The 16,269-nt window shown below is 57.4% G+C and overlaps 1 protein-coding gene across 1 annotated transcript; it reads right to left on the minus strand.

Annotated features, from left to right (window-relative positions):
* Positions 1 to 4,911: 4,911 nt before the first annotated feature.
* On the minus strand, positions 4,912 to 10,214 carry TMEM59L (transmembrane protein 59 like). Its single transcript, XM_080817740.1, has 8 exons — positions 9,958 to 10,214; positions 8,797 to 8,953; positions 8,562 to 8,671; positions 7,305 to 7,457; positions 6,643 to 6,745; positions 6,018 to 6,135; positions 5,798 to 5,915; positions 4,912 to 5,547 (listed from the first exon to the last, which is right to left on the minus strand). The coding sequence occupies exons 1-8, from the start codon at positions 10,126 to 10,128 to the stop codon at positions 5,419 to 5,421; spliced, it is 1,059 nt and encodes a 352-aa protein (XP_080673866.1). The 5' UTR covers positions 10,129 to 10,214; the 3' UTR covers positions 4,912 to 5,418.
* Between the last annotated feature and the right edge of the window lie 6,055 nt (positions 10,215 to 16,269).

Here is a 16,269-nt window from a genome sequence, read left to right on the forward strand (position 1 = left end):
CCATATCTGGACACCCTGCCTTCTCAGATTCTATCCATCCCTCAAAGCCCAACCAAGTCAGCTGCCAACTCTTCAGGTAGCCATCACTCACCACATATTTGGAATGGACTCCTCACCCCACACCGCGCACCCAGAGCGCTCATAGTTTCTACCCTACACCACCTGGCATTATTCATTCCACATCCATGAGCCACCCGCTCTGGCCCCAGCCCTGGGCTGGTCACCAGAGCTTCCAGAATTCATACACTAGACACACAGCAGCAAAACATACAAAACAAACAAGCAAACAAACAAACAAAACTAACTAACTAACTATCCGCCCTTGGGGTCTCCATCCCGAGAGAAAGGAGGGAGATGAAAAGACTGGGACCAGTCACAAGTTTTTAGTTCCAAGAAGCTCGACATGAACTGGCTTAAGGCAAGATGGGGACGGGGGTGGACTTCGAGCATGTTCGATCCAGGACTTGCAGCAACGGCATGAAGATGTGGTCTCTCTCCATTCCTCTGGTGTACTCTGTTGCGGTGGTAACCAATCCTCCCAGCTCAGCAACCCCAGCTAACAGCGCGGGCCTCTGTCCCAGTAAATCCCACCAGTGCCTGGGAAGGCTCGGGTCAGCCTGCTCAGCCTCCCCCAAGCCACACAAGCTTGGTCACACCAAACCAGAGCTCGGTTAAGAAGGAAGAAAAGAGGGATGCCTGGGTGGCTCAGTTGGTTAAGCATCTGCCTTGCTCAGGTCAGAATCCCAGGGTCCTGAGATGGAGCCCCCCCCCGCCCCCCCGCCCCCCCCCCCCCCCCCCCCCCCCCGCCGCATTGGGCTCCTTGCTCGGCAGGGGGCCTGCTTCCCTCCCTTCTCTCCCCCTACTTCTCCCTCTCCACTGCCCCTGCTTGTGTTCCCTCTCTTGCTGTTTCTCTGTCAAATAAATAAAAGCAAAAAAAAGAAAGAAAGAAAGAAGAGAGCAGCAAGTGCCAGGTAGATTCCTATCAAACCCACTACAGTTTTCCAAGCAGAGGGAGCAGCTACAACAAAGGCCTCGAGGCTGGACCCCTGGTTGGTGTTGATGTTACCGCAGGAAACAGTGAGGATAGGACCCATTTTGTCCTCAGACCAAAAGGTAGGAGGGATATAACAGGAAAGGTGGCTGCCAGGTTGGAGAGTATTGAAAACATTTATTTTGCTATTTTTTAAGGTTTTATTTATTTATTTATATGAGAGAGAGAGAGAGACAGAGACAGAGACAGAGAGAGCATGAGTGGGGCTGGGGGGAGAGAGAGGCAGAGGGAGAGAAAGCAGCAGACTCCCCACTGAGCGTGGAACCAGACAGACACAGAGCTCGATCCCAGGACGCTGACATCATGACCTGAGCCGAAAGCAGATGCTTAACCAACTGAGCCACCAAGGTGTCCCTACTGAAAGCCTTTAAACGCAGAGCAGGGTGGCCTGGCTGGCTCAGTCGGTGGAGCATGAAACTCTTCATCAATCTTGGGATTGCTAATTCGAGCCCTGTGTCAGATGTAAAGATTATTTAAAAATAAAAATCTTGGGGCGTCTGGGTGGCGAAGTCAGGTAAATGTCTGTCTTTGGCTTACATCCTGATCCCAGGGTCCCGGAAGCGAGCCACCTGACATGCTCCCTGCTGGGCAGGGAGTCTGCTTATCCCTCTGCCTCTGTCCCCTTCCTGCTATCTCTCTCTCAGATAAATAGGTAAAATCTTCCCAAAGGTTTGTTTGTTTGTTTATTTATTTATTTATTTATTTGACAGAGAGAGAGAGAGAGAGAGAGAGATCACAAGTAGGCAGAGAGGCAAGCAGATCCCAGGACCCTGAGATCATGACCTGAGCTGAAGGAGAGGCTTAACCCACTGAGCCACTCGGGCACCCCAAAATCCTCCAAAAATTTTTTTAAAGATTTTATTTACTTATTTGACAGACAGAGATCACAAGTAGGCCGAGAGGCAGGCAAAGAGAGAGAGAGGGAGACCAGGCTCCCTGCTGAGCAGAGAGCCAACACGGGGCTCAATCCGAGGACCCTGGGATCACGACCTGAGCTGAAGGCAGAGGCTTTAACCCACTGAGCCACCCAGGCACCCCCCAAAATTTTTAAAAGTAAATTAATAAAAGGGAAACAGAGGAAATCAGGTGATGTCCAAGGGCAACAGGGAGTCATGGGGGTCAGGAAAGGAAGGACAAGGTCTAACCCCATGTAGGGAGTAGACTTGACCGGGTGAGCCTGCTTCTAAAGTCTGAGAAACAGGGAGACATTCAAGCAAAAATAATTAATAATCACCTGCTCCATGCCAGATCACATATGAGACCCTTGGGAACTGCCTTCAAGGAGTTTTAAAAATTACGTTAAAGCAGGCCAACCTTGGGGGGTGCCTGGGTGGCTCAGTGGGTTAAGCCTCTGTCTTCAATTCAGGTCATGATCTCAGGGTCCTGGGATTGAGACCTGCCATTGGGCTCTCTGCTCAGCGGGGAGTCTGCTTCCCCCTCTCTCTCTGCCTGCCTCTCTGTATACTTGTGATCTCTCTCTGTCAAATAAATAAATAAAATCTTAAAAAAAAAAAAAGAGCAGGCCTTGAAACAAGCGATTATTAATTAGCTATAAATGTTGTAAATGTAGGGGCAGGAGCCGAACATGGGGATAACAGGGGATGCTGGCCCACTCTGAGAGGCCAAGATGTCTTTTGCTGAGGAAGAGCCCTTTAAGATGAGAACTCCTGCAGAGCAGGAGTTCTTTTTTGCATAGGGACATGCAAATGCAAAGGTCCTGGGACAGGAAAGAACAGGCTGGGCTCCAGGAAGCCAGAGAGAAGCACTGTGTCTGGAGCACAGTGAGCGATGGGGAAAGCCTCCATAGATGTGGTTGGAGATGTTCGTGTGGCCAGATTTGGGGCGTGACTCACTGGTACGTGTAGAGGTGTGGACTCCTGAGTGGCTCAGTCAGTTAAATGTCCGACCACTGATCTCAGTTCAGGTCTTGATGTCAGGGTCGTGAGTTCAAGCCCGCATTACACTACATACCGGGTGTGAAGCCTACTTAAAAATAAATAAATAAAGTTTAAAAATTTAAAAATAGGAAAACCTGGGTGGCTCAGTCAATTAAGCTTGGCTCAGGTCATGATCCCATGGGATCGAGCCCTGCATCGGCATCCCTGCTCAGCTGGGAGTCTGCTTCTCCCCCTCCTTCCCGATCATGTTTTCTCTCACTACCTCTGTCTCTCTCAAAAAAAATAAATTTTTTTAAAGACTAAAATTACAATTAAAAAATTAAAAATTTGGGGGCGCCTGGGTGACTCAGTAAGTTAAGCGTCCAGCTCTTGATTTCAGCTCAGGTCATGATCTCAGGGTGATAAGATCAAGCCCCACATTGAGCTCCTCGCTCAGTTGAAGCCTGCTTGAGATTCTCTCCTCCCCCTCCCCTAAAATAAATAAACCTTAAAAAAAAAACTGATTAAAATATGCGATTTTTTTTATCACCATCAAAAAAGAAAAAAAAAGAGGAAAAACCTTACATGTACGCTAACCCTAATCAAGTAAAATGAGAAATGAGGTATTTCAGTCACATTGGCTGCATAGCAAGGGACCCATAAGGCCACGTGGCTGGGGGTGTTGCAGACATAATAGTTCCATCATTCCAGGAAGTTCTACTGGGCAGCACTGGTCTTTAGCTACTTCTTACCTCCGCCCAGGTATCATTTCTTGGTGACATTCCAAGGAGGTGCCTTCAAACCCCACCAGGACCCAGAACAATACTTTGGGGGGGGGTACGAAATTGTCTTTGAATGTTGGATGGTGATGCTCATGGTATCACGTAGGGTCCTGGCGGGAAGTAGGAGCTACTCAGAAAGGATGCCTCGGGAATTGTAGTGAAGGGGCTATTTGCAAAGGTGTGGGCAGGGTCGGGTAACAGACAGGAGGGGCGCACCACCCCAGGTGAGCAGTAGTGGGGAGCTGTGACCAGGCACAGGCTGAAGGTTGGAGAATGTAGGGAGGGACACCAGGAGAGAAACACCCTAACTTCTCAATCTTCCCTCCTCCTACCTCCTGTCTGTGCTGATCCCCACCCACCCCCATCCCTTCCCCAGCTGACTCTAGCAGAAGGCACAGAGCCCAAGTGGATCTCCTGGGACACAAAGCAAGGTGAAGGGTAGATGCCTGATAATCAGTCCCACCCGATTCCCTCTAACACCCCACCCCCACCCACCTGTCACCCATAGGCCTCCATTGGCCTGTGAAAACCTTCACCCCACTGACCACCCAACCCTCATCCGAAACTCTCCCCAGGAATCTCTGATTGCTAATGATTGACACCACTCCAGTTGACTGAAGCTATAAGGGGATTTTTCTGGAAGGATCTCCAGGAGTCTGCAGAATGGACAGGAAGGATAGAGAGCCAAGGCCATGGCCTCATCAGGGTAGGCTGCTCCTGTCCTGCAAGATTGTTCCCAAATGCGAAGTACAGGGCAAGGTCAAGTCTGGATCCCTTGGATAGGGAAGGGCCTAGGACCCACTGTCAGTGCCCCGAAGCTGCCCCCGATGGAGCTCTGCCTCACCCCTGAAAGAAAAGGGAATGGAAGCCAGATGACGGCAACATTAACCAAACATCTTCCTCAAGATTCGACCTGTGCATTTCAGAGGAGAGACCCCAAAAGGGATGCAAGAAGGGGTACCGACCCATCCGGCCCAAGCAGGTAACAAAGGCCACTTTTCCGGGGACATCCCTAGTCAGAAGTGTGGTGCAGGCTGGGCAGCAGCAGAGGCGCTGTCCTTCCTGAAGCCACAGGGAGTTCCCAGGGCGGTCCCCAACTCAGAAAGGGCCAAATGGACTGGGGCCATGACCATGCTCAGGCTATTCTCCCAAGGGCAGATGGAAAGATAAACAGAAGTAGGCTCAGTCCAAAATATCTTTTATATACATGGTTTATTCCTCCCAACCCCCATGCTGCAAACCCAGCCTTAGCCGCCTTCCCAGCTTGGACCTGCCCACCACCAACTCTTGCAGGGGCCTCTTCTCTTAGGACTGGATCTCTGGAGGTGAGGTGGGGGAGAGGAGGGTGCCCTAGCACAGGGTGGTTCCCCTGTGCCCTCAGCCCCCACCCTCCGAGGAAGAAAGGAGGAAGGAGAGAGGCAGCACAGAACTGGGGTTTGAATACTCAAGAAGCTACAAGATAGAAGGCAAAAGTAGAGAGCTCTGGGGAAGGGGGGAGCAAGGAGGGACCAAGGCCAGATCCCGCCCCTCCACCCTATGGGGGCATGGCGATCCCAGGACCCAGAGGGGCAAGGGGTGGGACTGGGGAAAGAAGGATGGGGGAGTGGAGGAGCCCAAGGATGGTCCTACCCTGACCTGGACTCCTGGGCACAGGACAAACGAGGCCCAAGGAGCCCCTGCACTGGGCGATGCACGAGCTGATCGAGACCTACAGCTTGGTCAGGTCCAGCTTCACCTTGTAGGGTGGGGGGCTGTCCCCAAAGGCATGCGATGGGGGAGGATACAGGGGCCAGTCTGGCTCTACCATGAAGCCCTTGTGCTGCTCCAGGGTCAGGGGCTGCAGGGGGAGAAAGAGGGAGGAAGGGAGGGCTACTGAGCTCCCACCCCACCAAGGCTCCTTCCCACCCTGATCTCAGGTCACCCCAGCTAAGGATTGGCATTATCCCCCCCAACTTGATAAGGAAGTAGAGCAAGTTGCCCCATGTTACACAAGAAGTCAGGGGACCTTGTCTCCTGGGGAGAGCAGGCAGCCCAATTCAGGGCCAAGGAGCGGCCCTTCTCCCACCCTGCCACCAAGGCCCACCCACCTGGAACTTGAGGTGCTGGCCAGGTGCGGTCACCAGGGTGGAGCAGCTCAGCCACAGCATCACCAGCACGGAAAGGAAGAGGCAGCAGGCCAGGATCCAGCGAGGGAGCCCCGAGCGCCTAACCAGCCCAGAAGGCAGGCTCAGCAGTTCCAGTGGGCTTTGGGAAACCCTCCCTTCCAGCTACACTCCCATCCCCCCTGCCTAGGGCCCTGCCACCTACCGGGACATGCAGCTGAGGAAGTCGTTGTCCTGCAGCTCATCGGATTCCACCTTGGCCTTACTGCTGGTCTTGACTCGGATCTTGGCCTTCCTTACCTTGTCCAAGGGGCCTACGGGGTCTGAGAAACAGGTCATCTCTTAGTGGGCCCCAGGCCTTCCCCAAGAGACCATGGCAACCAGGAGACGAGAAAGGAGGCCAGGACCTAAGGCAAAGTGGCACGGAGACCTGAAAGAGATCAGAACCCTGGGAAATGGACCGCGCCATCCTAGGAAATTGACCATGGAACCGGGGAGCCCTAGGAGTTGGACCACGGAACCTAGGAAGATAAATCACAAAACCCTGGGAGACAGACCATGGAACCCTTGGAGGTGGACCTGGGAAGCCTGGGAGAAGGATCGTGAATTCCCAGGAGAAGAATCACAGAACCCTGGAGATGGGTTGTGGAATCCTGGGAAACAGACCACAGAATCATGGGAGATGGATCATGGAACCCTGGAAGATGGACCAAGGAACCCTAAGAGTTGAGAGATGAAATCCCATTCCTAGAGGGTTCATTTGCCACGAGGATTCCTTATGGCAGTGGAGCTACCTGTGGAAGGAACATTGGTCTAGCCTCGGACCTTACCCACGTGCACCTCCAAGGCCTCAGGGTGGGATCCCCGCCAGGTCACCTCTACTCGCTGCAGACGGGCCCCCTCGTGCCCCAGGCTCTCTACCACAGGCTGGGTCTGGGTCGGGAACAAGACGGCACAGAAGAGCCATTCAGAAAGGCACCACCTTTGCCCTGGGAAGCACCTCTCTGTGTCCCCTGTAGGTTACATTGTCCCACGCCCAGCTGACACATAGCTCCACGATGCAGAGGGAACCCTTCTGTGGGGCTGTGGTTTCCTGCTGCTGCGGGCATCTCAATGCGGACCCAAACCTTTAGCTCCTGAAGTAGGAACGCTATCTAGGCCAATAGAATCATGGGGATTGGATGAGAGGTGGTCACATGACCCAGCCAGGGCCAATCAGAGTAAGTCTCCATTGAGTTAAAACTTCAGAGATGTTATACCCTAATCCTCGGGCATCTACTCATCAGGAGGGAAGAGCTTTCCTGGGAATGCTCAACCACAAAAGGAAGCAGACTCAGGAGGGGAGTGAGACAGTGAACCCCTGAATCTAGCTGGGTCCGAACATTGATCACCCCAGGACTTTGCATCCCATGAGCCAACAGCCAATGCATCCCACCTTATTAACCCGATCACCCACCTACCGCGCTGGCACCGCCCCCGCCAGACCCCTCACCTGGAACACCACCACCTTCCCATTGTCGGTCTGCAGGTAGTACGTCCAGGTGGAGGAGACAAAGCCCTGGGCCGAGTTGACAAGGTCATTGCAGAGGGTGGAAAACAAGTCCAAGAGCGAAAGGGCCCCGCTTGGAGCTTCCAGGACCTTTCTCTGCCAAGGGAAGGCCCAAGGCACAGACATGTCACCAAGGTAGGGGAGTGAGCTGAGAGTTTGCTGGGACCAGAATTTGCTAAGTGGTTTGGGGCAATGGGGCTTGATGCCATGAATGCTGTCTTTGGCTCACTGTTGCCCTTGGAGAAGGGGATTGCCCTCTCTGAGCCCTAAAATGGGGTTGATTCTCTTCCATTGTGGGGTTGTTATGAGAGTTTAGTTAAACGATGGCACAGCACCAATGTGTAATACATGGTAGCTGCTGTTATTAAAAATTTCACATCCTCACTCTTATTTTGACAGCATCAGGAGAGAATTCAGAACAGGAAGGAATGATATAGTACAGCGTGCTTTTGTGAACAATGAAGGCCTGGAGTGGGTGGAGGAAAATGCTTGTAGGCGAGGAGCTTTCTGGGCAATCTTAGTTCAGGGGTCTCTGGCTGTGATAAGTGGTTTCTTGTGCCTTAGTTTCCCCTAACACAGTGTTTCCTAGACTCACTCATGGAGCAGTTGTCATCTCTCCCTGGGGTGGGGGAGTAGCTCCTCCCTGAAACTCAGTTCTGAGGGGTCCTCCCCCCCATGACAGTGGCCACCTGTTCACTGAAAGGAAAGTGCTTAGACCAGCACCTGGCATACAGTAGGGGCTCAACAAAGTTAGCTCTGATAACACTGAAGATGGGTGAGGTGAGGCATGGTCACAGCCTTAGTGGTACCGGCTCTAAATCCTAGGTCTTGCCCAGCCCTAACTATGTGACCTTGGGCAGTTGCTTCGTGGGCATGAAATGAGAGTGACACTGTCGCAGGTGCCTCTAGGTGGCATGAGGAGTTTGAGATAGGCTGTTTTCGGGCCTGGATCAGGACCAATGACTAATAAGCACGAGCTGTTTTCTGCCATTTACTCCTTGTACGTGGAGGGGGGGGAGGGTCCTTCCCATATCACAGAGATGATTACTGAGGCTTGAGGCAAGACAAGACTCCATCGAGAATCCCTAGTAAGTCCAGAATGGACTACAGAGCCTGGGAGACTCAGGACATGAGTGCGGATTTAGGGAGGAGAGAAAGGACGGGGGATGTTCCCAGGGCCACAAGTGGGAGGCTGCCCACCTTCTGTTCTGGTTCAGGCTCAGGTTCAGGCTCCGGCTCCGGGTTCTGACTCCAGCAGCCCTCGCTGCAGGCCTGCTGCTCTGTCTCCTTCACATAGGCCTCCACACACGCTGGGGGTGGGAGGAGGTGGTGACGGGGCAGGAGGGGTGACTAGAGAGTGACCCTTCCCAGGCCACCTCGCCCCACCCTGGCCACTGCACCACACACACACACACCCACCCCCGCTGGCCCTCACCTGCTTCACACTCAGTCTGGGTGGCGTTAGGCTTGGAACTCCTTGCCACAAATCGGCAGATGGAGAAGAGGCGGCAGCCGCGCTCACAAGCACTGATCAGGACAGCCCTGTCATACTCACTGGGGGACTCAGAAGGGTCCTCCTCCTCCAGCTCTGCCTGGGAGAGGGGACATGGGGTTCAGGCCAGGGGGAGGGGTAGTGGGAGGTTTGCACTGGAAGCACAGGCTCAGAGCAGGAGATAGATTTGTTGTCCTCTCCCTCCTCCTCCCTTCCCCCTCACCCCTGACCACTGCCCAGATCCAGAATGATTGAGGTGGGGAGGGGAAGGCTAATATTAGTAGGGCTTCTTAGCTCTGAGGAAAAAGAGAGGGGAATGGACCATGGAGGACACTGGATTTAGGCAATGGTTGTAAAACCGATGAGTTGGAGAGAAATGCTTCTCCGTCCCCACCCCACCCCATGCCAAGGCTTCACGGGAGGAAGACAGAGATTGAGGGGGATTCTCAGGCTTGAGGAAGGAGGGAGGAGGTAAGAGGAGGAGGTTTGTCATCTTTTCTGGCCTGGGAAAATGGAGATCCAGCTGGTGGGTGAGGATGTGAATGGGGGCTGGTAGCTAGCTCTTGGGGAGGGTAGGGAAGAGGATGTGGAAGGAGGAGGAAGAGGTGGAGGAAAAAAGAGGAGGAGGGGAAGGAGGAGGAGGGGAGGACCATCAGACCTGAGGGAGGTGGGGGATGGGCGCCCCGAGGGTCTTTGCGCAGCAGAGCACAGCCAGAGCCGGCAAGGTGGCCTAGCAAGGCTCGATCCCCTCGCCTTTCCTCCCTTGGAAGAACCCCCCCAACTCCGCATTCATCGGAGGGACTCGCATCTCCAAGCCCTCCCCCCTCAGAGGGACAGAGGGACCCCCCCCAGTCCTTCCCCCGCGGGAGGAGCAACCCCCATCTCCTTCGGAGGGACCCCCGGCCCCAGCGTTCGCCTCGATAGAAAGGACCCCAGTCCCTCCCTCACCAGATGGACCCACCTCCATTGTTGAACCCCCATTTCCGACTCCTTCCCGCTCGGAGGAACCCCTATCTCGCGCTCGCAACGGAGGGAACCGCATCCCCAGCCCCTCCCCCACCGGAGAGATCGCCGTTCCTTTGGCTGGCGCCGCAAGCGCTTCACCTGCGAGAGCTGCGGACCAGGATAGCGGTCGCGGCACCGCAGCTGGCAGCTCTGCGTATCCCCGAGCTGCGGGGCGAAGGGGTCGCGGGCGGGCGGCGAGGGGATGGCAGGTGGAGGCTGCAGCAACAGCAGCAGCAGCAGCGGCGGCGGCATCAGTGAGACCAAAGCCATGGCCGTGCCCGGAGCGAGGGGCTCGGGGGACGCCGGCTCCTGGCAGGCACCGAGGATGCAGCGGCGGCGGCGGGGACCGGGTCGCTGACGTCACCCGAGCGAGGCAGCCTGGGAAGGGCGGGCGGGGGATGCGGAGAACGGGCGGGGGAGCAGCGCTGCTGCACCGTCGGGGTGCGGGTGGGGCTGGGCAGGTGGACGGTGATCCCCGCCGCCTGCCCCATCTCGAGGGTGCCATGACACCTCCCCCGTATCCACGGGCTAGAGGATCTCCGCCAGCGCTATGGGGCCAAAAGGAAACAAATAGGGTGATGGGATGGGGTGTGTCTTGGCCAGGGGATTCAGGGAGGGCCTCCCCGAGGTGGCAAAATTTGAGCTGGCCTCGCGGGGAGGGCAATCCAGGCGCAGGGAACAGCGAGTGCCCCGAGGCGGGAAAGAGAGTGTTGGAAGAGGAGGTAGGAGGGCGGTGATGCTGGAGCTAGACATTGGAGATGGAGCGACATGAGTGAGGGTCGCAGCGCTGGGGCAGCGAAGGCCTCTCGACGGTCTGTGGCATCGTGTCCCTTGCCACCCAAGTGAAAGGGGTGACAACTTTGTAATTGGTTTGCCTCCTGTAGGAAGCCCTCCCAGGCCCTTCAAGGTCCCCCCAGCCTTGCCCCCTTCTGGGCCAGCCCTGATCCACTGGCCTGGGGGATCTAGCGCTGTCTACCCTCCAACTGGGGGCCTCTCGGCCCGGGGCTGAGTGGGAGGGGACACAGAGGTGCAAGTAGGAGCAGGGTGAGAGTGCTGCTTAAAGTCCTAATTCTTGTGGGAAAACTTGGGACAGGGACACTTCTGGCTTCCATAACAGCCACACTCCAAGGTGACGGATTGGAGCCCCATGAATCTCAGTTTAAGAGGTTTCCCTAGCTTCCTCTCTGCCAGGCAAGGTAGCAGGGGGCGCCTCCCTAAGCCTTGGACCCCTGCAAAGACGACCCCCCCGCCCCAGCTGGCAAGCCCCGCGCAGGTGCCTGCCGAGGTCGCGCTGCCGCCCGCGTGGCTTCTTGCATCTACGCTCCGCCCCCACAGACGGGGCGGCAGCCACTCGGGGTCGGCGGGTCAGAGGGCGCCGCAGGTTCCGGCCGAGGAGGAAGGGACCCCGGGGGGGTCTGGCGCACCCCCTCCCCTGGCCGGCCGCGGCACTTTCATCTCCGCGGCCTCGGCAGGCCCCCACGTGGCTTAATCAGGCGCGGCTGTGCCTGGCGGACCCTGAACATCTGGATCCCGGCGCGGCCCCTCCCCCGCCCCGCCCCTCCTGGGCTGCGCCGCGGCGACCCTGCGGCAAGGGCCTCCAGCCCGCGGTTTTCGCGAAAGCGAGGGAACCCCATGTCTAACCTCCCGCGAGTCAGGGCCTGTGCCTTGGGAAATAGCCATTGGTTAAGACCAATGCTGTCTCCCATTTCACAGGTGGGAAACTTAGGTTCCAGGACCCCTCAGCAGAGCTAGGATTCAAGCCCACACATGTCAGTTCAGAGCCCTGCGCGCTTAAGCGTCTTCCACAATTACTATACTTCGTTCATTCCAAACAAAGCCCTTCCCAGGTCTTTTCTTACAACAACCTAAAAGGAAGTACCGGTAGCGTTGTCTAATTTACAGATGAGGAAACTGAGGCTCAGGGTGGGGAAAGGGATGGGCCCGGATACAAGCGAGAGAAGCAAAGAGAGGCGGGCGGAGACTGGGGCATTCGACATAAGAGGCGTCACTTAAAGCGCAACAGGAAGGAAAGACTCTCCGCATCCTCTTGCGGAAGGGGAAACTGAGGCTGGAGAGGTTGGAGTGCTGGCCTAGGTTACCGGAGGAGAGCGAGAAGGCTTGGTTGCCGCCCACCCACCCCCCTTTCCGCTCTACGAGGCCGCTGGGGGCGGGAGCGGAAGGAGGACTTGACCCTGGCCCCCCAGGTGAGCCCCCGAGCCCCTCCTGCCGTTCCCGAGGGAGCAGGTCCAGGTGAGGGGCGGGAGGGCCGGCGGGCGGCCGGGGTCGGGTTTCAGGAAATCCGCCGACATTCCTTCGGGGCTTAAGAGGGAAAGTTGACTCGGCGCCGCCCCTCGCCCCCCCCACTTCCTACCCCCCGGGGCGGCCCGGCCGGGGGCGGCAGGCGCGGGGCGCTGCGGCCGGCCTGGGCGTGAATCAGCGGCTGGCCGGGCGTCCGGGAAGCGGCGGCCGAGGTCAGGGCGGGCATCGGACAAGCGCCCTTTGTCCCTTGCCGCCCTCACCACGACCCCGCTGACCCCCACCCTCAAGCCGGGTACAGGCTGAGGAGGAGGCACGGCTCGGTGGCGCCGGCGCTTGCTGACAGTGGGGCGGGGGGGGGGTTGGAGGGAAAGGGGCACAGCTGTCTATCCCCTTCACACACACCGCAGCTGGCACCTCCTAGAACCCAGACATCTGAGGTTCTCCAGGAAGCCGAGGAGCAGGGAACCCAGGCCTCCGTGGCGGGTGCGCAGGGGCCCTGACCTAGACCTAGGCGGCATTCCTGAGGCCCCAGCTCCACTGCCTATGGGGTCTGAATATTTCAAGTTCAGTGCACAAAGCTTTGAACCTAGGCATCCCAGTTACCCAGGCTAAAGCTCCAGGGTAGAAATAACGAAGCCCCACCTTCTCCTGCACCCAGGTCCTGAACCTAAGTTCTGCTGTCCCAAACCCATGTCCAGGTCTGGACCCTGACTGGCCCTGCTTCCTGGGAACACAGGCCTGGAGCACGGGCAGCTAATCCCAAACTGAGGAGCCCTGAGCATGGGGGTCTCAGCATGGGAGAGGCAGTGCTGTGCTCTACCCCCTCCCACGGGCTCTGGGTTCCTATGGGCCACTGAAGGTGCTTCTCCCCAGGGTCCCTTCAATGCCCTTCAGTTACACAGGGAGCTAGGGCCAGAGGCTCGCCCTCAACTTAATCCTTAGATGCAGAGTGTGCGGACTAAGGAGGAGCCCTTCCCCGTCCTAGGTGGGGCCCTCTCTCCATCTGTACATTCCCAGCCACCTTCAAGGACTTGGGTCAATATTTGCCAGAAGTTCCGTCAATGCTGGCTCCCCTTCCAGCGCAAAAGGCGGTGGGATTGGGAAGGAAGGGGTTAAACCTCTGGGAGCACCGTGGATAGGGAAGCAAGCACCTGGGGGTCAAATCACTTTCCTCAAAGTCAAAGGTATGAAGTGAAGGTTACTCAGGGGAGAGAGGACTTGCTCCAGAGCAGAGCTGGGCAAACGATCCTTACTGTTCTGTGGGTAAGGACCAGAGAGGGATGGCTACCAGCTTGGGTCACAGAGCAAATCAGGGGGCGTGGGCCTCACTGGGACCCCAGGCAGCACGATTCACTAGGACTGAGTTTTCTTGCCACTTGGAAGAACTGAGAATTCTCCATCCTTCCATTTTTGCAAATATTCATTGAGCCCCTCACTGGGCCCAGCATGAGGTCCTAATGGGTCTCAGGGCAGTCACAGTCTAAAGAAAAAAAGTCTCAAGAGAATGACAATGTTCAAAGACAATGTTCAAAGAACTGTGTTACAAAGACAATTTTAAAAGGAGAAGGGGATGAAGGGTGCCTGGAAAGGCTGGGGGGGCCCTCTGAGGTGACACTTGACCTGTGACCTGATGGAAGAGAAGGTCCTAAGCGTGGGGGGGGGGATTTGGGGGAAGCGCATCCCTGCAGAGGGAACAGCAAATCTGCAAAGCCCCAGTGATAGCAACAAGCCTGGTGTGTTTGGGGAAACAGCGCTGCAGTGGCTGGAGCGAAGTGAGGGAGAGGAAAGGGAAAAAAGGAGAATGGAGGAGAGGAGAAGAGAGGAGGGGCGGATAGGGTGGCGGGGCAGAGAAGACCTGCTTTGCTTCTTTTAAAAGCTTCCTCTTCCTGTCGTGCAGACAAGAAAGGGCTGGAGAGTCACCGGGGACACCCAGGAGGAGGCCGGGCACCATCCCAGAGGGAGATGGTGGGGCCTGGACCTGGACAGGGTGGAGAGAAGGGGTCAGAATCTCAGAATGGGGATGTGTTTTGGAATCAGAGCCAACAGGATTTGCTGATGGATTGGACGTGGGGGATGAGCGAAGGAGAGAGTTGTCACGCACGCCTCCAGGTCTCTGGCCTGAGCACCTGGGTGGATGGGGGAGCCTTTTCCCTGAAACCCGGGGGTGACTGGGGGAGGAGCAGAGATTGGGGGGAAAATATCAAGATTTCCCTCCAGAAAGAGCCTGAAGTCCTCGGGGAGGGAGTCAGACTTCGCAGGGCAGTGGTTGTGGGGGAGGGGGTGTGCGTATCCTGGAAACGCAATTCTAGTTAAGAACTGCCACTGCCTCTTAACCCTCTGCATCACCTGGCAGATGGAGCTATGGCCCCGTTTTTCAGAGGTGACAAACCGAGGCCTGGGGACTACCCCTGCTCCAAGAGAACATGCCCCCCAGTGCTGGGAGCTGTGCCAAGGGCTTAGAATGTGACACCTTCTGTAGCATTGCATCTTCTCACAGAAGACCTTAGGTTGGCTGGGAGCTGCCCATTGTACAGAGCAGAAAACTGAGGCTGAGAGGCCTGGTTGCACCTGTGAAGGGCGGTGTATCACTCCAGGGCTTTAGTCTCCCCCTCATAAAACCCATCAAGAATCCAGATTGTGGGTGTGCAGAGCCCCCAATGTGTGCAGAGCCTCCTGTCCTCCAATCCTTTTTTTTTCTGACAGTCTGGGGTATAACCGGTGGATCCAAGTAAGAGGGGTGGAGGGTAGCCTTGACCAAACAAGGTGGGGGCTCCTGAGTCACCCTCAGACACTTTTACCCCATTGGCTGGTTAGGGGTATGGAGAGAGGGTCTAGGCCTCTAAGGGAACCCCTCTGTAAGGGGGAGTTAGAGCCCTTTCCCTCTCTGGGCACACCGCTGGGGGCAGGGCTGAGACTCAGACCTCCAGGCTGGAGGCGTCCCTGGAAATCTCATCTCAAGCACCCGGTACCCTGAGGGCCGGGAGCCCTTCTATCTTGGGCGCGGTACCGGGTGCTGACCGAGAGGAAGGCGGTCGGGGGTGAGGTGCTCGGGCCAGGAGGGGTCCCGAAACCCAAGCAGTGGCCAAGAATAATAACACGGAGAAGGATGCCGGCGCAGGGGAAAAAAAAAAAAGGAAGACAGACTCTGCGTCGCTCCCGGCAGCCGGCGTTACCTGGAGCCGGCGGGCGGCGGCCGCCCGAGCGATTACTCACTGCGTGGCGCACCCCACCCGCGGGCCGCTGAACTGATGTTTCCGTGGGGAGGGGTGTCACTGAGTCGGGGGGGTTCCTTACGGCTCTCCTGGGAATCCTTCCCTTCCTACTGGCGGGACCTGGGCAAACCCCGGTCCCCGCTCCCACCGAGACCCATTTCTCCCCGCCTATCCACGCGGGAGCTCTCTCCTAAGGTCCCCGGGAGCCCTCCAAGGAACCTCAGCCCTGTCCTGCGTGAATGGGACTGCTGAGCCCGGGAGAGGGCCCGGGACTCCGTTGCCTTCCAGCTTTTTCTCAGTCTTCCCTCCAGCAAAGCCTGGGACCGAGGCTGCGCGCAGATCACCGAAGAGAGGCGGGATGAAATGGGAGGCGGGGGGCGCTGGGCCGAGAGAGCGGTGGGACCCGCGCGTCCAGGGTGTGGGGCTGGGGGTGTGCGACTCTCAGGCCCCTGGGAAAGAAGGGGGTTGGAAATGGGAGCAGGCGGGGCTCAGGGACCACTCGGGGGGGGCGGGGCCAAAAGCTGGGGTGGGGGCAGAGACAGGATGGGGGGAGGAGCGGGCCAAGGCTGGGGGCCGCAGGAGACACTTAAGGGGCACAGGGCTGAAAGCAGGGTGCAGGGAAGTGGGCAGGGGTATGGAAACGGGATTGGGGGCGCCAGGTCTCAGATTGGGGGTGGGGAGCCTGGAGCTGGCTGGGTTGGAAAGAGAGTTCTCAGGCTGGCAAGGGCTGAGTGGGGGCTTCCGGGCCGCGGGACAGGGCGCGCGCGGTGCGCGGCGGGGCGGAGGCCGGACGGGTGGGGCGCGCGGTGCCCGCGGGCGGGCGGGCGGGCGGCGGGGAGGCCGGTGCGGGGCCCGCCGCCCCCCCGGGGCCGGGCCGGGCCGGGGGCGGGGCCGGGCGGGGCCAGCGGCGCATTAGCGCCTTGTCAATTCGGCTGCTCAG

The sequence above is a fragment of the Martes martes genome, assembly GCF_963455335.1.
Source record: "Martes martes genome assembly, chromosome: 1".
In the NCBI taxonomy this organism is placed as follows: domain Eukaryota; kingdom Metazoa; phylum Chordata; class Mammalia; order Carnivora; family Mustelidae; genus Martes; species Martes martes.

Bases quoted from the DNA above. Each gene is read 5' to 3' on its own strand.
- TMEM59L (XM_080817740.1), bottom strand. From the start codon at position 10,128: ATGGCTTTGGTCTCACTGATGCCGCCGCCGCTGCTGCTGCTGCTGTTG. The intron at 5,916-6,017 runs GTAGGTGGCAGG...TGGGCTGGTTAG, and splicing joins TTCCTCAGCTGCATGTCCCG to GCGCTCGGGGCTCCCTCGCT. The intron at 5,548-5,797 runs GTGGGTGGGCCT...CTCCCCCTGCAG, and splicing joins GCCAGCACCTCAAGTTCCAG to CCCCTGACCCTGGAGCAGCA.